This window comes from Peromyscus leucopus, chromosome 18, assembly GCF_004664715.2.
Source record: "Peromyscus leucopus breed LL Stock chromosome 18, UCI_PerLeu_2.1, whole genome shotgun sequence".
In the NCBI taxonomy this organism is placed as follows: Eukaryota; Metazoa; Chordata; class Mammalia; order Rodentia; family Cricetidae; genus Peromyscus; species Peromyscus leucopus.
Genome location: NC_051078.1, coordinates 36,284,320 through 36,306,365, shown reverse-complemented (window position 1 = coordinate 36,306,365; position 22,046 = coordinate 36,284,320). Strand labels below are relative to the sequence as shown.

The 22,046-nt window shown below is 50.0% G+C and overlaps 1 protein-coding gene across 2 annotated transcripts in view; it reads right to left on the bottom strand.

Annotated features, from left to right (window-relative positions):
* Elk3 (ETS transcription factor ELK3) overlaps positions 1–22,046 on the bottom strand; it is a 66,386-nt gene that overhangs the window by 32,967 nt on the left and 11,373 nt on the right. For both annotated transcript variants that reach the window (XM_028880235.2, XM_037196818.1), the window contains exon 2: positions 5,127–5,336. In XM_028880235.2, the coding sequence (XP_028736068.1) occupies positions 5,127–5,333 (207 nt within the window). In that variant the 5' untranslated portion in view covers positions 5,334–5,336. The remainder of the gene's footprint in view (positions 1–5,126; positions 5,337–22,046) is intronic.

Genomic DNA, 22,046 nt, shown 5'->3' with positions numbered 1-22,046 from the left:
TCCTCTGCAGAGGCTAACACTGCTGAGAACCACACATACATCCTCAACCCCAGATCCTCATCCCCAGAGTTTCCTGTGGCCCGGTGAGGGGAGCCGGGGCCGCCGAGATCATGCTTTGTGATGGTGGAAGTGAAAATGGTTGTATTCCACCTCCACGGCCCTAAACTCAAAACCTGGACGCTAAGGGGACTTGGAGACAGATGTTCACTCCCTCCGAATGCACAGGGAAGTGTGCAGGCTTTGACTCAGAGGGACAGGGAGGGCTTTGAAATGTGGGAGAGTTTTCAGAACAGCCTAACTATGTAGAAACAGGCAGCTGGTACAGTTGCTGGCCACTCTCCGTTAAGAAACAGCAGGGCCCAGGGCTCCTGATACTGTATAGACGAAAGCATTCCATCTCCGCACACCTATTCTGGAGGCTGGTACAAGGCTTCACTCTCCTACTCTGCAATCACCCAAAGCTTTAAAATGAGTGCTAGGGAAAGAGGATTACCCGCCTTATGACTCTGGCCAAGGCTTCGTCATATCCATCAAGTACTGCACACTGTGTCGGGAGGGTCCGGGTGCCACTGAGCCTATCCGCCACGACGCTTCGGAAGATTCTGCTGTCATCCCCATTTTACATAAAAAGGAGGGTGTACTCGCCTAGCATGTGAGGGCCCTGGGCCCGATTCTCAGTACCACAGGGGGGAAAAATGGGGTAGAGGAATAGTGTTGATACTGCTCAGTCAGTAAAGTGGACCTCAGTTCTGATTTTCTGGTGTGCATTCATAGTATCGATGAGGTAGGGTCAGGAGGGCTGGAGAGTGATCCAGGTAGAGCCCAGATGTTGACCTCTAGCTCCCACAAGCACCCACACACATGCGCACACAAAACTAATACATGCAAACCTACTCACACATACAAAGATCAATTTATAAGGAAGGAGGCTGAGGCAGGCCCAGAGAGACTGACCCAAACATCTAATCCCAAACCCACACCATGCTCGCCTCTCCATCCCAACCTGTGGGCTGGAGGGCACGTGTATTGAAGGGACATTGATTATAGCTCTTCACTCTGCCAGATGTCATGAACATATACAATATTTTCCCCTTTAGTGTCTCGTGTATAGCTTTATACACATTTACACATTTCTCCTCTGCCCACTTTTAATCTGCTGGAACAAGCTAAAAATACAACATATACCATATAAAAATAATGCTAGTCACAGGCTTGTCTGCTCTGGCAGAGAAACTTCCCTATTAGGACAAACTGAAGGATGTGCATTTTCAGCCACCAAGGAAAGGATGCTAGCTAGCTAGAGAAGGCCAGAAAAGACAACAACAAAAAAAACCGGTCACGGCTGCCGAGCGAGACAGCCACAGGTTGACGTCACTCACAGGCTCAGTGTGAGGAGGACAGGGGAGAGGAGGTCAAAGACCATCACAAGGACACCGAGAAGCAGAGGGGACCAGCCTGTGTCTGGGATCACTCTCCCATCCTCGCCTGAAAAGCAGAGCAGGGCAGGACACATCACAGCATGCCCGTGTGGCCCAAGGGCGTCACCCCCACAGAGACCCTGATCCAAGCTGCCCTTCCGTGAGAGGTCTGACATTTACGTCTGCCGGGGTTGCCAGGCTAGTGCTGCCAGACACTAGAGATTTGAACCAGTCTAACTAACGGATGCAGCTTATCAGGGTGCTGCTGGTGAAACCAGAAGGGTTAGCCAGAAAACGCCAAATAAATGGTCTCGGTGACAGAATGGCAGTTCTCTTCCTGCTCTTCCCTCTCGGCTCTTCTGCTCCTCCGCATCTTCCTTCACCTCCTTCCTTTCTTCCCTCCCATCATCCTCCCCTTCCTCCTCCCTCCTCCTCCTCTTTTCTTTTTAAACTGTAGTGAGAGTCTGTGGCCGTGGCTGGAGCGGGTCCCCAGAGTCCGGAAGGTGGAAGCCAAATCCTCAGCATGGCATTGCTGCAATTTTAAGAGTTGGGGACCGGGCTGGTGGCAGTGGCACACGCCTTTAATCCAGCACTCAGGAGGCAGAGGCAGGAGGATCTCTGTGACTTAGAAGCCAGCCTGGTCTACAGAGTGAGAGCCAGGACAGGCACCAAAACTACACAGAGAAACTCAGTCTTGAAGAAAAAAAACAAACAAACAAAAAACCAAAACAAACAAACAAACAAACAAACCCTCCTGAGGTCAGAAGAGCTTATGGGTGGCCAACCTGAGCTCCAAGGTTCCAAAGTAAAGTCAAGGTTTGTTTTGTAAAGAACACGCAGCAGCCAGGCCCTGCCACTCACCGGCTGCGTGGGCTAGCCTCGTCTTCCTGTTCTGCTTTGTATAAGAGGCTGGGGAAGGACCTGTCTCATGGGGTGTCATCCGGTTTAAAGTCATCTAGTTCAACAGGAACTGCCTGGGCCAGGTCCCTAGACACCTAACAAAAAGCAGCAATACGCCCCCTGACTGACAGCTATGAAACACCTTTAAAAAAAAAGTGTGTGTGCATGTATGTGTTTGTATGTATGAGAACTGTACTTGTGTATACATGTGTGTGCATATATATGTGTGCTTATGTGTATGTATATTGTACTTGTATGTATATGTGTATGTGCATATGTGTGTGTGCTTGTATGTATACTGCACCCGTGTGTACGTGTGTGTGTGCATATGTATGTGTGCATATGTATGTGTGCTTGTGTGTATGTATGTTGTATTTGTGTGTACATGTATGTGCTTGTGCATGTGCATATATGTGTACTTGTGTGTGCACTTGTGAGTATGTATATTGTACTTGTGTGTATGTGTGTGTACAATGTGTGTATATGTGTGTGTGTACATGTATGTATGTATGTATGTGTGAACATGTGTGTATGTGTGTGTGTGCACACTCATATACACACACATGGAGGCCAGAGGACTTCAGGTGTCATCCTTAGGAATACCAGTCACCTCCTTGGAGACAGGGTCTCTTTGGCCTGGAGCTCACCGGTTAAGCTGGGCTAGCTGTCCGGTGAGCCCCAAGGATTTCCTGTCTCTGTCTTCCCAGTGCTGGGGTGACGCGGACGCCATCACACCAGGGGTCTCACCGTGGGAGGGAGGCGCTTGACTCTCTCTCTCTCTCTCCAGCTGAAGCTGCTCCCCCTTGACAGCGCGCTGGCGGCCACCAGCAGCCACTCCCCAGGCCTGACACAGACCCCTCCATGTTGACAGGACAAACCCTCAGCTCTCCCACACCTTGATTTAAAACCATGGAGAGGCCAAGCGCGGGAGCGCTCCGCCAGCAGGCGAGGCAGACTGTTTTCCTTCAGGGCCCCCAATTCCCACGGCAGAACAGGGAACCCAGGGGGAAAAGGCAAAGCAAGACGCCATCTGCTTGGCTTCCAGACAGTGCAATTAGCCGAGACGTGCCTTCACATCTTCGGAGGGCTCTGCGCTAAGCCGGGATTAATTAATTGTCACATTAATGGGATGCACCTTGAGCTCTCCAATGACATAATCACATGCAATTAGGGGCAAGCAGAAAGGAGCGCTTTATAGCTAATGACGTCCTCGCTTCCTGGAACGTGTAATCCTTCTGTCTGCAATCCCAAAGGGGTTTGCAGACAGAAGGCGCTAAATATAGATCGGGAACTAATATTTAAATCAGTTTGAATTCACCTTTTCATAGCAAGAGTGAACCCAGAACAAAAGCTCACAGCGCTTACTAGGATTCTAAGCCTTTGCGTTCAAGAAGCTAAACAGTCGGTGAACAGGGGTTCAAACGGAAATGCCCGATAATTACGGACCGGATACGTTGATACTAAAGAGAAGGAATTTTGCCCTACGAAGCACGCTAACTAATTTGTGAGAAATGAATTAGACTCACACCAATCATCCAGGCTTCGGCAACTGTGCTGTGATTCACTTCTAAAAGCATTCTACGAGCTGCAGAGATGGCCCAGTGGTGAAGAGCACTGGCTGCTCTTCCGGAGGACCTGGGTTCAATTCCCAGCACCCACATGGCAGCTCACAACTGTCTGTAACTCCAGTCTTAGGGGACTCAACGCCCTCTTCTGGCCTCCGTGGGTACTGCACACATGTGGTGCACAGACACATGCAAGTGAAACACCCATATACATAAAATTAATTTTTTAAAATGATAGTGCTCTCTTACCTCGATGTAGAAGTGGAACTGGCCCTGTTTCTACCTAGGGAAGTTACTAACAACGTCAAATGTCACATGCCAAGCACAGAGAGAAGTACTTAGCATGCTATGGCTCAGTGAATCCTCACAGAGACCCTGCATTCTGGAATTGCTATGATTCCCATTTCACAAACAGGGAAACTGAGATGCCAGAATCTTAACAGTGTCCAGGGCCGTCACTCGATGGTTGAACACTTGCTTAACATGCACAAGGCACTGGGCTTCACTCCCGGCACACAGGGGGGGGGGGGGGGAGATAAATACTGCATCCCCCAAACTGCCCTTTCCCAGGGAAGGTTCTTCCGACTGCACCCCCATCCAGAAAGACTCTAATTCTTATTCTGCCCCCCAGAGCAGCATCTGGAAAGCCCCACAGCCACCTGACACCCCTGCGCCATCAGCAAATTACACATGAAAAGGTGGGGGGGGGGGAGACACAAGATCTGAGCCCCAGTAACACACTAAAGGTTTCCACAGGAGGAAAATTTTTTTTCTCAAAATTAAAGGTATAAGTAACGTCCATTTTCTTGGGCTTTCTGTGTGCTGTTTGTACACATGGTCATGGGTATACACGTGGCCATCACACCTCAGGTTCCATACATCAGCCTTTTTTTTTTTTTTTTTTTGAAACAGGGTCTCTAAGTGGCTTGGAATTGACAAGCAGGCAAGGCTGGCTGGCCAGTGAGTCCCTGGTATTCTCCCATCTCCACCCATCTGGCTCTGGAATAGCATATTCCACCACACTAGGCCTTTTTTTTTTTTGTCGGTGAATTGGCTTTAGATCCTGTGCCTACAGGACACACCTTTGACTGACTGAACTGCCTCTGAGCCACCACTCGGTCTTTTAACTTGATAACTTGATCCACGGTACCCGCTCATCGGTGAGCTAGGAGAGGAGTGTCCCCCACCCCCCCACCCCCCGCCTCCCCCCACCCCCTCCCTACGAGGCTGAGCATGGCTTTACCTTGTCGTAATAGTATCTCAGGGCTCTGCTCAGCTTGTCGTAGTTCATGTTTGTCTTGTTCTTGCGGAGACCCCACAGCTTGGCCACTTCTTCCGCCTTGAGGAGCTTGAACTCGCCGTCGTTAGACGTCCAGCAGATGAGGTGTTCATGTTTCTGGTCCAGCAGCAGGTGCAACAGGAACTGCCACAACGTGATTGCACTCTCCATTACCTGGGGGTGGAGTGGGGGAGGCAGGCAGGTCAGAGCTGGGGCCCACAGGCCAGGGACGCTACACCTGGGTCTGCTCCGTAGACCACAGCGCTTCCCACCCCATCCCGGGGGGACCGCCTCGCCACACACAGGCTCTCTGGATGCCTTGATCCAGAAACACGACGGCAGTGCTCTGGGATCCTGGAATTCATGATGTACAAACCAGCAGCGGGCTGGGCGGTGGTGGCGCACGTCTTTAATCCCAGCACTCGGGAGGCAGAGGCAGGCGGATCTCTGTGAGTTCGAGGCCAGCCTGGTCTACAAAGTGAGTTCCAGGAAAGGCGCAAAGCTACACAGAGAAACCCTGTCTCAAAAAACAAACAAAAAAAAACCAGCAGCGGTCACCCTGCACTGGGAACTATATGGCATTAAACTGACTAAAGGGACGACCACTCGTACAGTGATCCCCCACCCAACTCTTCCTTGGCTTGGCTTTATTCCCGCCCATCACATCAACTGTGTTTTGGTTATTCTCTGGTCGTTACTTGCTGAAACGTGGCCATGAGCACCTGCCAAGGCTGACTGAGTTTAAACAGAGGGCCCGGGGTAAGGAAGACGCAGCATCCCTTGGTCGCACCGTCCTTGCACACTACACACCAGCGTGGCATTGGCCAGGAAGGGACTGGGTTACACTTTGCATTGCCAATGATGTCAGAACCCAGGACAATGCTTGCAGAGAGCAGACGTGGTAGATGCTGGTGAATTTAAAGAACTGGTCATGGCCAACAGAAGAGGACTTCAATTCCCCAGGCACTTATCAGGCAGCCGCTCCAACCGCACAGCCTCAAGCACACAAGTGTGTTTGTCCCACCAGGAGAGGAAATCCCACAAAATATGTTAGCCTCTGCCTCTGCCTGTAGCATCAACTCTGGCATTCATTCCTCCTAACACGCTGCTCTCTCTGTTCTTGGAACCTAGTGAATTCTTAACTCACCCACAGGGATGCAGTTCAGGTGGGATTGTTGGAGGTTCCAAATTTTGTTCACTTGAGTATATTCATAAGAGATTAACCTTATGTTTTTTTTTTTTTTTTTTTTTTTTTCGAGACAGGGTTTCTCTATGTAGCTTTGCGCCTTTCCTGGACTCACTTGGTAGCCAGGCTGGCTCGAACTCACAGAGATCCGTGGTCTGCTCCGAGTGCTGGGATTAAAGGCGTGCGCCACCACCGCCCGGCAACCTTATGTTTTTATTACACTTATTCATCGTGTGTGTGTATGCGTGCATGTGTGTGTGTGTGTGTGTGTTACACATGTGCACCCATGCACACCGTGGCATGTGTGTGGAGGTCAGAGGGCAACTTGCAGTGGTCAGTTCTTTCCTTCCGCCAGGTCCTGGGAATTGAACTTGGGGCTCACACGCTTGCTGGCAGGCACCATTCATTAGACCCGCTGAGCCAGCTTGCTAGTCCTACCCATTTATTTTATTATCATCCATGTAATTAGGAAAAGCTTTCCTCCAGTCAATTGTCATGAGCAAACGCCGAGGGTGTTCTGATCTGGGCAGATGGAGCTGGGATTTTTGAGCTGAGCTGAGAAAGCTCAGGAAAGGCCCAAGGTGGAGGCCAGGCTTCTACCTCACGACGCACAAGAGTCAAGCTGTGAGGTGCAGACGAGCCGACAGAATGAGGGGACACTGGAGTCTCTGGGACAGCCAAGAGGGACAGTGACGAAGACGCCCAGAAGACAGAGCAATGGCCTTGAGTTCTCTACGGTGAATCTCCTGGCTCCTCTTCTCCATTGCTCCTTCATAGAGCAGCTTCTAGGTGGCCAAGGAGCCAACTGGCTGGCATCTTCGTTTCCGCAAGTTCCAGAGGACAGAAGTATTGCTCAGTGGCCCGGACCCTGGGTTCCACAGCGGCACCACAAGAATCAGCTTTGGGATCCTAACAGCAGTCATCACCCCCACCCCACCCCCCCTTGCCATATGAAAGCCCCCAGTCACCCCTTATAAGCGTTCACTTCCTGTTTCCTCCGACCGGCCCAGCCAGAAGAAAGAATCTCATTGTTCCTCTGGGCAACATGGGTGCCACGCGGGGGTCTCTGTTAGAGAAAAATCCAGACTAAGAACGTGCTACACACATCCACAGGGGGTGTTATTTATAACTCTTTAAAGGGGGTATTCTTAAAGCGATCCGCCTTCACCGCAGTGGTCACCGGGTTTGTTAAGAGTCAACCCCCGGCTTCTGACTTCAAACCACACCAGCAACTCCTGACCCCTGCAAGGGCTTCGGGCAGGATGGGCGGCGTTACGGCTCCCGCTCCTAATGAGCTCGAATCAGCGACACACGTCTCAAATTCTTGGGTGTCTCCGGCCAAACCCTTCTGGCAGTGAGTTTTTAAGTTATCTCTGAAACTTCGTGGCCACTCAGAGGAACCTTCCGGGAGAGGCAGAGAGATGCCAGCCAGTTCCAGGTTTTGCAGAAAGGAAAGGTCTAGGTCTGCCTCTCTCTCTCTCAGGCTCCCAGGCCAGGTGGGAACGTACCCAGGAACCCCGAATCTTTAACTGCCAGGAACCAGTACTGCTCCACAAGAGACAGGAAGAAAGCAGACGTGCCTGCGCATTCTATACCATGGCCTCACCAGGTTCCTGGGGGGGGGGGGCGGGGTTGTGTTTTCTAGAATCCCTTCTGTGGGCTCCAACCTGTGCACAGGGAACAGGGACTCAGTACAACCTGTGGGGTCCCATGTGGCTTCCTCGGTCCCTGTCTGTGTGGACCTCCACGCTGGCAGCCTCTTTCTGCACCTACAAGCAGAGCCCTTCACATGGCTACCAAAAGTTTCCAACGTATTTCAAATAAGCTATTGTCCAAAGGTTTGGCCAGAATTTGGACACCAAGAATAGGATGGAATTTCTTCCCAATTTTTCCCTGCTTTGCTCCTTCCGGGGGGCGGGGGGGTCCAGGCGGCACTACATGGCAGGGGGTTCCTACATCTTCAGCACCCTGAGAGCTGGGCTTGGCCATGTGTCTTTATCCAGCCAGTGAAATACTGGGTTGGAGTGACGATGAGATACTCGGAGTTTACTTGAACTTTATCAAAGGCTGGCATGGACCCAGTCTGAAGAAACAGACACGTTGTAAAATAAAGGCCACAGTGAGCAAGAGCAAGGCAAGGATCTTTTGGGGGAGTTTGTTACATGGCGCCGCTGCTACAGCCAAAGTTGATGGCTGTAAGATCATAACATCATAGCATCATTGTTGCTGCTTTCACTAGGATGCCCTCTGGAGCTCAAAGAGGCAGGAAAGAGCAGACAGGGGACAGACCAAGGAGTGGGTGGTGGAGATGGGGCGCCCAGCTGCAGTGACTCCCAGATTCCTGAAATGGGGGAAACGGTCCCACAAAAGGCAAGAGTGGGAGATTAGGACCTCAGAGCCACCCAGCTACCCTCAGTCTGGGAGGCAGCAAGCTGGAGCCTTGGAAGATCACTCAGAGTTGTGGTGAACATCTGGGCTCCCTGGGTGTGACTCAGGGCTCAGGCTTCGTGTGTGGAAAGCGTCCCACCCAGCACAGACTTGCTCCTCTTCAAAACTCACTCCAGCCGCTGCTTTGCCCTAGTAGGTGCCCCAGTTTTGATGACTGAGTCACACAAAGTTCTACATTGTGCTGGAAGTCCAAACCGCACATTGCCCGGCGGTGAGTGTCAGACATATTTCCCTTTCAGTCACCTTCTAGTCCCACCACTGTGGAAGTCATTCTGGGGGTGGAGGTGTGTGTGTGTGTGTGTGTGTGTGTGTGTGTGTGTGTGTGTGTGTGTGTGACCGAGGCACATGGCGGCTCTGGACCCCCACCATCAAGCCATGTAGCAGGGAGCCAAGACCAGGCACAGGTGAGTCACCCGCGAGGACACTACTCTTGCCCTCTCCCCCAAGGACACAAGCTATATTTCTTTGACTCCATTTCTTCTGTTCATTTTAAAGATGACAACATCGAGTTGTGTAACTTGCAGTTGTCACACGCAGCCATGCGTCACGCGGCCCCACCCGCTAGCTACGAGTACCTGTCATTTGGAATGTCCGGGGAAGAGAAAGGTTCTGACGTCCGTACCTGGGGGGTGTGCTCTAAGAACTGTGGGGGCTGTACTGAGCTTCCGGTGGGACTTACTAGGGAAGAATTCAAGAAAGCATTGCGCTTGGGCTGGATGTTGGCTGCATTATCACAGCAAGCACTTACATGGATACATCGTATCCATGAGACTGTATCATATTGTAACTCTGGCATCTCGACACAAGGTCCTGGCAGCCAAGCCTGCTTTAAGTTACAATATGTCATCAGCTGACATTCATTTGGCTGGTCGCCCAGCCCTGCAAGCTCCCAATGAACAGAACACTTGAAAGAAATGTGACAAACGTTCCCACATCCATTCCCGGGCAGTCTAGGCTTTTAAATGTTTTAAATGCTGCCCCCCCACACACACACACTTTGGTTTTTGTTAGTTCAGGATTTGTCAGCACACACAAAAGGCAGCGAGGTGAATTCTTTCCTCTTTATTTTTGGGGCCTCGGACTTCTCTGTCTTTAGATCCTCGTAAGATAAACAATAGATTATTGTAAAGTATGGGGTCCCCTAGAATAGAACTTGCCAGAACTTGCTCCTCCAGGTACGTGCGCTGGTCTCTGCGGTCGAACCTCCCTTTATCGGGCACCCCGAACCTTCCCAGCCTCCAGTAAGGACGACTTTACACTCAAACCACACACTGAAGGGAACACACAACACACTTTGCTGCTCTTGTTGGTGTGTTTGTTTGGTGGCTGATTAGAAAATGCTTCTCTTAGCCGGGCATTGGTGGCGCACGCCTTTAATCCCAGCACTCGGAGGCAGAGCCAGGCGGATCTCTGTGAGTTCAAGGCCAGCCTGGGCTACCAAGTGAGCTCCAGGAAAGGCGCAAAGCTACACAGAGAAACCCTGTCTCGAAAAAACAAAAAAAAAAAAAAAAAAAATGCTTCTCTTGCCCTGCCCAGACTTATTTTGAATATATGGAATATTATCAGGCATGTTAGCACCACCCTGTAAGAAAAAAATGACTGGGGGGGGGGGCTGGGATACACAGGCACGCTGTAGTGTAAGAATGTGTGAACGGAAGCCAGAGGAAGGCTTCGTGCGGTTGGTTCTCAGGGACAGAACTCAGGTCTCCAGGCTTGCCGGCAAGCACCTCATCCGCTATTCCACCTCACCAGCCCGCCAGTGCCTTCTAGGCCCTTCCCTGCTACCCAGCACCATCCAGCTTTAGACAGCTCACTGCTCTCACAGGACTTGCGCTGCCCTGACTTGCCATACTCCTTGGTGCTCACCTCCAGCCTGCTGCCTACAGGGCCCTTCCCTCTCAAGGCTCTTCCTTCTCTCTACTTCTACAGAGAGAGTCAGTGCAGGAGCCACTGAACTCACCAGCCCGCTCCAGGGCCCCTTTTACTCTGGGATGTCCAGGCTGGATCTTGTCGGGGTGGAGTACAGTTAGATCACCTTTGTCCAGTGCTGGTGAGAGGTGCGTGGAAATGACCAGCCCTACAACAGAAGAATAACCCACGGAGAAGCCGAAACACCCCAATTCAGCCACCCCACGACGAGGCACACATCCACAGGAAATGGCATCAGCATGTTAAAGAGACAGACAGATATCTGCATGTCTGTGTTTATAGCAGCCTTAGTCACCGTCAACAAGACATGGAATCAACCACCTTGTCAATCAACAGATGGGGAGATACATAGATAGGTTACAAGCATCATGCAATGCTATTCGGTTATTAAAATGATAAAACCCTCATCAGGGACCTGGAGGGCATTATGTCAGGTGGATACGCCAGGTTCAGAAAGCCAAGCGCTGCACAAAGTCTTAAGAAGCCTGTCTCCAGGAAGTGGAGCCCAGAAGAACAGTTCCCAGAGCCTGGGGACAACGGAGAGGACAGAGGGGCAGAAGCCAGGCAGAATGGTTACTAAGTCACAAGACGTCCGAGGACTAAGTCCTGGGTCTGCTGCACAGTGGGGTGGCTAAGCCAGTAGTAATGGATTGCATATTTCCAGGTAGCTGGAAGATGGGGTTCGAGTCTCGCCGCACAGGGACGATGAACGTTTGATGTACTGAATGGACTAATGTTGCTGATTCAACCATCACACAGTACACAAGCATCAAAACACATCACACCTCATAAACACATGCCATTACCATGCCAATCAAATGATTAAAATGACAAAATAAAATGCTTATCAGATCTGAACAGCCTCCTTTGAAAAGGCAGGCAGCCGACGGATTCACCAGCAGTGGTGACAACCTATCTCTCTTTACCACACTCTTACTGTGGTTTTCCATACGGGTAAAGGGGCAAAGCGGTGCCTAAAAGGCTCAGGACAGGCAGTTCTCAAAGGATGATATGAAATTCAGAGGCAGAAGCCAACCCTCTCCCAGCCTTTTCAAATGAACAATTAGCTTCACACGTGGCAGATGATGTTTGCGGAAACCTGTCCACATCTCGCAAAACAAAACAAAACAAGACAAGACAGGGCCAGCGAGACAGCTCGGATAAAGGCACTTTATCCAACAGCCTGGCATCCTGATTTCTCTCCTCGAGATCCACACAGTGGAAGGAGAGAACCCAGCTCCAACCAATTCCCATCGGACCTCCACACGCACGCCATGGCATGTGTTCCCAGACACACACACACAAGTGCATGTACACACACACACACACACACAAGCGCATGTACACACACACACACACACACACACACACACACACACACGCACGCGCAGCAAGAATAAATAAATGTAATAAAAGGAAAACAAAATTAATTGAAAGCTATGATACTGTGTACATCACTGTAGGTTCTTTTAAATACGATGTACATATGCTACACCCAACCAACAGCATCACTCTCTGGCTCTTCCTCTCTCTCTTTTTAAGTATCTGTCTTGTGCCAAGGTGCTGTCCTTGTGTCCTTACTGAGCTCACACACCCGTGGAAAGAGACAGGCTGTGAACAACAAAACACACGATGAATCAAATTCTGCAGTGTGCCGGAAGACAGGGGCCCTGGAAAATCACTACGGTGGGACCAGGGAGCAGGGGGGGGGGGGGGGGGGGGTGCAGGCTGGACTGGGGCGGGGGTGCGGGCATCAGAGAAGAGCTTGCTGAGACGGTGACAGGGAAGAAATGTCTTTGTCATGGGATTTTCAAACAAGGATCAAATCGCAGTTGCCAGACAGATACACAACGAACACAGGCCAGAGACGATCTTCACTCACTGAACCGACAAGGGGAACTCGGGAGATGCTCTAGTGATAACAAAAATCTGAAAAATGGGGCATTTACAGCGGGGAATACTGGAATGAATAAGCAAATGGGGACAAAAAAGGGGGTTGGAGGGAAACAGTGAAGCGTTGTGGGCAGCGCTGAGTACCAGCGACAGGTTGTTTTACGTCAGCTCTCTACAACAAACAAAGCCGTAAGTGAGCCTCCACAAAGTCTGAATCCCGCCAGCCAGAGGGGTCTTCTCCAGAACCTAGACGCTGCACGGTGTTACCGGAGCAGGGCTCCTTTCTACCCCTCCAAGATGCTGGTGAAGGAGTGCGCGTGCGTGCGTGCGTGGAAAGCCATCGGTGCGTGACAAGATTCTGGTGGGACTTTGGGGATGTGGCTTCACCTTTCTGTAAATCTGTATGTTCACAGGTGAAGTGGGGATGGTGACCATGGTATTTATAATGGTGGTTATAATGGTGATGTAGTGGTTATAATGGTGATGGCGGTGTTATAATGGTGACGGTGGTGGTTTTAATGGTGATGGTGGTGTTATAATGGTGATGGTGGTGTTATAATGGTGGTGGTGGTGTTATAATGGTGGTGATGGTGGTTATAATGGTGATGGTGGTGGTTATAATGGTGATGGCGGTGTTATAATGGTGATGGTGGTGTTATAATGGTGTTGGTGGTGGTTATAATGGTGGTGATGGTGGTTATAATGGTGATGGCGGTGTTATAATGGTGATGGCGGTGTTATAATGGTGATGGTGTTATAATGGTGATGGTGTTATAATGGTGATGGTGTTATAATGGTGATGGTGATGTTATAATGGTGACGGTGGTGTTATAATGGAGGTGGTGTTATAATGGTGATGGTGTTATAATGGAGGTGGTGTTATAATGGTGATGGTGTTATAATGGTGATGGTGTTATAATGGTGATGGTGTTATAATGGTGACGGCGGTGTTATAATGGTGACGGTGGTGTTATAATGGTAACAAGAGGGTAAAAACACCTGTCTTGCAGATTACTGTTAAATATTACAGCATTACTAATAATAATGGGGACATAGTAAGTACTAAACACTAGAGGAAAGCTCTTCACAGTGAGGCCGTGACCGCAGATGGCCTCTGCCCGGCTCAAAGGCGTCATTCAGATCCTGTATGCACTTTGGTCTCTATCATTAGGCAATGGCTTCGATACAGTCACCGAAGTCCAGGTGAACGTCCGGCTACACCGTGCCCGTGGGCTGAAAAGGTGACTCAGGGTATAACTGTGTACACTGTTATCGTCCGGTGTCCTTGGAGGTAACACAGCACCAATCCTTTCCACTAGCGTAAGACCCTAACTCCTGAGGCCTCCAGGCTGGGTGGTTCAGCAGAGAGCCACCCGGCTGGTCAGGCTGGCCCTGGGAACACTTTTGCTCCCGTGGATCTTGTGTTCTGGAAGAAGGCCAGGGAGTTATAAGTGGATGAGATCTGCGGAGGGGGGAGGGGGGAAGGAGGTTCTCTAAAACAACAAGTCTCTGTCTGTGGGTGACGTACTCCATGGGGGTTCCCTAGGCCAGATGGTTAGGACGACATGGACAGTCAAAGAGGTGGAGGGGGCACGGGGGTGGGGGTGTTTGTACACTCTGAGTATTCACTGCCTTGGTGTTCCAACACTCTGGTTTGTTGTTGTTTTTATGTAAACACGACACGGTTTTTATTCTTCCTGGTTGTCGCTCTTGCAAACCTAGGGCAGGATCATAAAGTGAAAGATGCCGCAGACGGAACAGGCTGACCACGTCTTGCTGTCGTCCCAAACACACCCAGGCGAGACTGACAGCTTGGGAGATCTGTCTCCTCGCTACCACCCCCCCCCCCGCCCCTCCGAAGCTCAGGTCCGCCCGTCGGAGGGCGCGCTACTCCCCATCTGCCACAAGGTGGCGCCAGACGTCCTCCTGTGAATTGGCGGCAGGCGCCTCGCTCAAAGCCGGGTTTGGGCTGCCGCTCTTAGAAATCCCAAACCCCGCTTGATTTGTTCTCATTTGCTTTGTTTTGTTGGTTGGTTTGTTTCTGCTGCCTGACACCTGATTCTCCCAGCATGTCCGCTCTGCTTCTGCCGTGGACCAGAAGTGGCAGCTGGGAGGGTAAAGGGAGGATGCTCTTTGATTTCCTTTCTTTCCTTTTGCTTTGATTTGAGACAGGGTCTCACTCCGTAACCCTGGCTGTCCTGGTACACCCTAGGTAGACCAGGCTGGCCTCGAACTCACGGAGATCCACCTGCCTCCGCCTCCCGAGGGTTGGGATTAAAGGTGTGTGCGGCCCTACCTACTGTCTTTGAGTTCCTTACCTGTGGTAACTAAAGAAAGAAACAGAGAGGGGAGATTAAAGAAAGGAAGGGACACTCCCGTGCGGAGGACTCACAGAGGAGAGGCTGTCTTTTTGTTAAAATGTGTGTGGATCCAGAAAGGAGAAAGAACGAGAGTTCTTGCTGGCATTTCTCCTGGACGCAACTCCTTGTCCCCTGAAGGAAGGGCTCAGGGCTGTCGCATCACCCCCGGCCCGAGGGGACAGACAGAAACCACAAACCCACTGAAGTCAAGGAACAGGAAAACATCTGGGGTCTGCCCGAAGCCTGGACAGGCTACTTCAAGGTGTGAAAGAGTCACTTGGTAAGTCCGTGAGCACACAACCCCTACAAACTCTGAAGTCTTTTTTGTCTCAGGCCATGGTTCTCGACCTTCCTGATGGATGCTGCGACCCTCATGTGGTAGAGATCCCCAGCCATACAATTGTTCCATTGCTACTTCATAACTGTAATTCCGCTGGTGTTATGAATCGTATCTGCGCTTTCTGATGGCCTTTGGCGACCCCCGTGAAAGGGTCGGTTGACCCCCTAAAGGGTCACACCCCACAGGCTGAGAACCACTGGTGGGTGAGTATTTTTTTCTGAGATGAGCCTAAGATTATTACAATTTTGTTTGTTTGTTTGTTTTTGTTTTTCAAGGCGGAGTTTCCCTGTGTAGTTTTGGTGCCTGGATTTCCCTCTGTAGCCCAGGCTGGCCTCAAACTCACAGAGATCCACCTGGCTCTGCCTCCGGAGTGCTGGGATTAAAGGTGTGCACCACCACCGTCCAGCACAATTCATTTCCAAGAAACATTTTAGTCATTGCGAACCATCACAAATGAAAAATAAACACATGAAGCCAAGGGGTTCATGTTCCCCAAAGCTCTTCCCATGGGACAGCCAATGTCTGTGTTCTCCTTTTGTTCCGTAAATAAGCTATAGATTGTGGATGTTTTTAAAAGGAACGAGAGAAGAGCACAGAGAGGCGAGTACGGTTCACCCGAGGAATTTATCCTCTAGACTATGTCCGGCAGTTTGCCGTGTTTTAAAAATGGTTCTCCCGTCTGAGGAGAGAATTTTCAGGAGAAATCACTGACAGCCGCTGTCCTAACAGGATTCCAATTCACTGTCTACACAAACTGCCCAGCTCTTCTGGAACTCTGTCATCTGTGGGTAAATTAGAAGTGACAGGACTGGCCTGCTAGTGGATCCCATACAAGGCTGTTTTCTTTGGAAACTAAATGGATGTCTCCACCGTCTCCACTGTCCTTCTACTTCCTCCAACATCCGCAAATTCATCCACTTCCCACCCCACCCCGGCGGGGCACAGCCCAACCCTATCTTACCCCACGTTTTCAGACCTCTCTAGCCTGCCTAATACAGACCCTCTTTGATCTCTCATGTGGCAACGCCCCAAAGCTTCTCCTAAGGTTCATGTTGTTCTTTCTGGGCCTAGAGAAGAGGGGGGCCATCTACAGGATAAATAAATCTCTCGTGTCCCAGAAGCACACACCTTCCATGGACCTCAAAGATGCAATTTTCAGTTCTACCTGGGACAGCCCTGGAGCTCAGAATAATATCCTGCGTGCTAGCAGGCGGCGGCAAAGCTTATGCGCGGCCGCCAGAGCTGCCTTATAAGAAGCAAGGACTCTACAAACTGGCTAAATATTTTTAGCCAGTATTTCATTAGCATCCCCAGCATCTCCAACGACTCCAACACATAATGAAAGACAAGCACCCACTAAACAAGTGTGTAATGATCCCAATTTTTTATCCTATTTCCTTTGGGGGGGGTGAAGTATTTGGCTTCATAGATGCTTAATAAAAGCTAAAGATCCCACAAACATTTAGTAATCACTCTCTTGGAAAAATAAGGCATTATTCACTTCGCCAGTGTCTTCTGGTCATCTGAACCCTACATGCACTATCCGGGAGCCAGCCACACCAACAGAGCATGCAAGGTATCTTCAACATACAAACCTCCAACTTCCTAGCTTATTTGAAAACAACAGACCACAGTGTTGTGGAGCAGCTAGATCAAAGAAAGAAACCCAGATTTCGCAAGGGAGGCTGCAGTCACTGGTCTGTCCATGTCCACCTCTCTGGGTATCAATAGGTCCAGGAGACAGAATGAGAAACCATAGCACTATGGAGGGAAAAAAAAAATCTTTCCAGATAACCAGCTGGGCTCACAAAGCAGACCATGTCTTGAAAGAGGAGGAGGAGGAGGGCCGTAAAACACAGAGGTTCCGGCATGGTGGGTACAGCTGCCCCGCCCCCACCCCGTACCCCAGGGATGCGGACCGTGTTTTTCTTTCAGCAGCAGCAGCAGCAGCAGGGCTGTTCCTTTCCAGACATTTTTGGATGAAAACCTGCACATTTACTTTCTGTGCGCTTGTTTTCATTGTCCAGGCTCTTTGCATGAGTCTTATTTCTGGCTCGAGGCACAGCCCCCATCCGAGGCTTCTCACGGCTTCCTCTTCTTCTGCAGGTTGCAGGCAGGAAACTGGAAAATGGGCCACAGGAAACCTGGCCTCCCACATCTGTCCCACTTTGTAACTGCAGCTCTGGTTTCATTCGGCCTATGTGTCCGCTCTATGTTAACCCTCCACGCGACGGCCAAACTGTTCTCCAAAAGAACGCTCATATGCTTACGGCTAAGAACGCACGCGCCTGTCGGACGTTTTGGCTTCTCTCAAGCAATGAATCCCCTGAATCCAATCGAATCTCCAGTGAAAATTCAAAACTACTCCAGTAAAACACAAGACACAACAGAAGTCGTTTTGGCTAAATAGATTTACAAGCTGCCTGATGCATTTGAACTTGCCAGACTTTGGTGCAGAACAGGAGAGGAAGCTGTAAATATACGCCTCCCTACAGGCAGTCCCGCTATGAGGCTACTCAAAGTTACGTTTCCTCAGTATCACAGTCTGCTAGGTTGAACTCTATGAAATTATTGTGCTTATGGTCAAAAGCCGTTAAATAGCAACAATCTCATCTACTCCACCTAAAACATATAATCACACACCTAAAATAGATGGGAACACACACATCATCATCATCACAAACACAGGGAAGGGTCTTCCTTGTGCATTTGACCCACAGACCATTTTGAGAACTCCCTGAGGGAAAAATATCACATACATGTCTGTGCATACAGATATAAACCTGTGTATGCTTGGACATAGCATGTCAGCAGGGTTGGGAGCCATCTAAAAGGGACCTGTAAGTTCCAAATCGAGAGTCCTGGTCTGAGGAAACACTAGCTGCATTCTCCACCACTGCCAATACTAAGAACCATGGACTTTTCCAGAACAGAGCTCAGGCCCAAACTTCCACCCTTAAAAGAGCCTTTCCTTCAGCTGTTAACCTTCGATGGCCATTTATGCACCAAGCATTGTGTTAGTACACTGAGGACATGTTCACACTCTCCATCAGGCCTGTCCACCAGGAAGCCACGACTTAGAAACACGAAGACAGATAGATACACGTAGCCCCAGGAACCAGAAAAGCAGACAGACCCCCAACCCAGGAATATCTGCTCCCAAGGCTGGATCTCTAATCCCAACGCACACTGCCACGCCAGAGCGGTGGTTCTCAACCTGTGGGTCGCAACCCCTTTGGGGGTCAAACAACCCTTTAGCGGGTGTCACCTGAGACCATGGGAAAACATAGACATTTACATTACGATTCTTAACAGTTGCAACAAAAAGCTATGAGGTGGCAACTAGAATAATTTTACAGCTGGGGGTCACCAGGTGAGGCACTGTGCTAAGGCGTCGAAGTTAGCAAGGCTGAGGACGGTTGCTCTGGAGAATTGTTTCCCATGCCTCTCTGCTGCTAAGACAATAGCCAGAGGGCACAGTGACATTCTCAGCAAGATAACACGAGGTGCCCGTCACTTCTGATCTCACCACTCTGTGACTCCAGGCACTCTGACTGGGCTGTGGGATGAAGGAATCCGAGCTGGGCATGGTGGTACCCGGAGACAGAGGCAGGTGGATCTCTGTGAGTTCGAGGCCAGCCTCGTCTACAGAGCAAGTTCTGGGATAGCCCAAGCTACATAGAGAGACCCTGTCTCAAAACAACGAAAAAAAAAATAAAAGGAATCTGAGCTATTCTGCCCCCATTTCTTTTAGCCAATTTCCTCGATGAACAGAGATAGAAATAGACAGGTGGATGGATGGATGTGGGAAAGGACAGAGAGACAGACAGGAAAAAGGCATCAGATGGACTTGCCAGGTTCACCCAATGGGGTTGTTTAATGGGGGAATTGAACCTCAGAGTCACACTGGGCAGAGAACCATCGACAAGTGGGCCTAACTCTCCACTCACTTTTTAAAATTTTAAGTCAAAATCTGGGTAAGTGGAAGAATGATGCTGAATTCATCATGGAGCCTAAGATGACATTGATTGAAATTGTAATCCACCTGCCTCAGCCTCCTGAGTAACTGGGATTTCAGGACTGTGCCACCAGGCCAGGCCGAAGGTCGGTGACAAATGACAGAACAGGCCAGGAGCCCTCTGTGAACTCCAGAACTCGGTTGCTCTTCAGGGGTGGAGGGGCCGGTCCTTTTATTGGACGTGTGAACACCAGGACTCTGGAACCTGAGGATGGAAGGAGGGGAAGCCTAACCCCAAACATGGGCACTTCGTGGCACTCAGAAACGAGTCGTGAGACTTGCTCCTCAGGTGGAGAGGGACAGCCTGGGGGCCCCGACCTGTGTGTGGGAGCCCTTGGAATGGACCTAGCACCCAGAGCAGCCTCAGTGACTTCCCATCAGGCAGAGCAGGCAATTCAACTTACTAAAACCTTGCCAACTGTCCTTAAATTTGGGTTCCAGTGTAAAGCAGTGGACACGCCTCCCCAACACTGTTTATCTGTGTGTTTCAGAGGCCTTGGCTGGAATAGCAAATCTTCTCCCCAAATTTCTAGCGTATAACGTTAATAAATTCAGTCTTGTGTATTGGGGGTGAGGGAAGGACATTGGGAGTTGGGCTATGAAAAAACAAAAACAAAAAACCCTGGTGCCTACCAAGCCTTTGAGTTTATAGGTTCTGAGATAGGACACTGGTAGCTCCCCTTCAGGCTCCCCATCTAAGAGAAGGCAAAGGTCACTCTTGACAGGACCATGGGCAAAATAAAAGATTTTTTTTTTTTTAAAGATTGAAAATATTTTGCAAATAAAAAGTATATAATCCAGGTTGGGTACACAGTGAAATGCTAGAGCAGTCCCAGTGCGCTTGAGACCATGGTTAAGGCCCCCCCCCAAGCACCACAAATAGGAACAACAAAATAACAAAGTGACAATGCACACAGGGTCCTTCCAGTAAGAGGTGACTCCAAAATTCAGCTGTCATCCCCTTAAGGAAGAGGCCTTCTTACGTCTGTGTTTGTGTTACCATCAGGAAGGGTTTATTCATCTCAGAGACCTGAAGATGGCTTTTCAAAAAAAAAAAAAAAAAAAAAAAAAAAATCAAGGCAATCTTCCACGCCACTTCCGGGAGACGGAAAACTGGAATCCTTCAGATAAACTTGAAAGCTTTAGGGTGCTAACGGGGCGGCTGGTAGAGGCAAAAACACAAGCCCGTGCAGTGAGAACACACTTCTGCAGGCCACAGAATGATGGTGGGTTTTCCACATCCCGAAACCGAGGCGCTTCCTGCCAGAGCATCCTCCGGCTCTCCCATTGTGTTGAAATTGCAAAACCTTTCTAAATCAGGACTTCCTCCTATTATGCTGCAGAGGCGTCTTTCTGGGAAGGGGGAAACTCCTGCGGCAAAAGGTAGGAATTCCTGTAGCACCACCCAGTGGAAACATGGGGTGGGGTGGGGGGCGGGGGGCGAACTGAAGCACTGAGTAAAAGTCATGTCAGCTCCTCCAGCTCAAAGTCCCAGCACTGTTCCTTCGCCGTCGATGGCACCCTGCAATAGGTCCTGCTTGCAAGCGACCTCTCTTGCTCCTGTGCACAGAGGCTGAGCAGGGTCAAGAAGCATGGTGAAAGCCTAGGAAGGAAGGGGTCCCAGGTGGGGTTAGGTGTGAGCTGCCTCGCAATCCCTTCCTCTCCAAAGGACCCCGGGGGGATTCTGGAGATGGGAAGTCTGCACAGCCGTGCTGGACATCCTAGACAGGATACAAGGATGGTCAGGCGTTTCCTGGCAGAGCGGTACCCAGCCATCCGGGTACCTTCCTCTTCTCCTGGCGAGCTGCACCTGGTCTGGCCACCTCTGACATCACATTGAGAGATTCTCGGAGACAGTTACAGGTCCTCTCCTTTCTCCCGGGTCCTGTCTCCGTAAGAACACGACTATCCCTTTCCTTCCAAGATCACTGTGAGCGTCACAGGCAACAGACAGGTTGTTTATCTCCGTGTCATTAACTGTCATCACCAAAACACAGCTTTCCGTCGGGACCTGCTTCCCAAATGTGTGGTGCGTTAGACTAGTTTTCTAGGGAACCAGAATGAGCAACTGGAATCCTGGACCACATCCTTCCTTCCAGTCTCCTTCCCAGAAGCCCTGGCGAAGGAGAACGGCCATGTCTACCATGGAAGCTTAGAACCTTGTCTTCTCCACGAAAGTTAAGACGATAATTTCTCAAGTGTCTATCTCTGTCACTCTGTCTCTATCTAACACACACACACACACACACACACACACACACACACATCACAACCACAACCACAACCACAACCACCACCATCAATGAAATAAATAACAAGAAGCTTGTTTCAGACAGCTTCAGCCCTCCTAGACAAGCAATCCTTCTCTCTCCCAGGACTAACTCCACTGCAACTATTTTAAATCTCTTGGTTCTTAATGGTACATAGATCAAGAAATAAAGAAAGAGAAATCAGCTGGCTGATCTTGTCTTTGTTTAGAAGTATATGATTAAGATTAAAATGTTTCTAGATAGCACCTTGGAACTGCTGATATTTTACAGGAGGCTAACAGTCTTATAATTCCTTTGCTTTTGCTTAACCAAAACCCTTGCCAGTATTGAGACTGAGGGCTGACACGAGCAGATCTCTGGTGCTGCTAGAGACAGACAGTATCCTCACACAAAGTGGTTACGTGCTACTGGTGTTTATGGACGAGAGCTGACTGGCGACA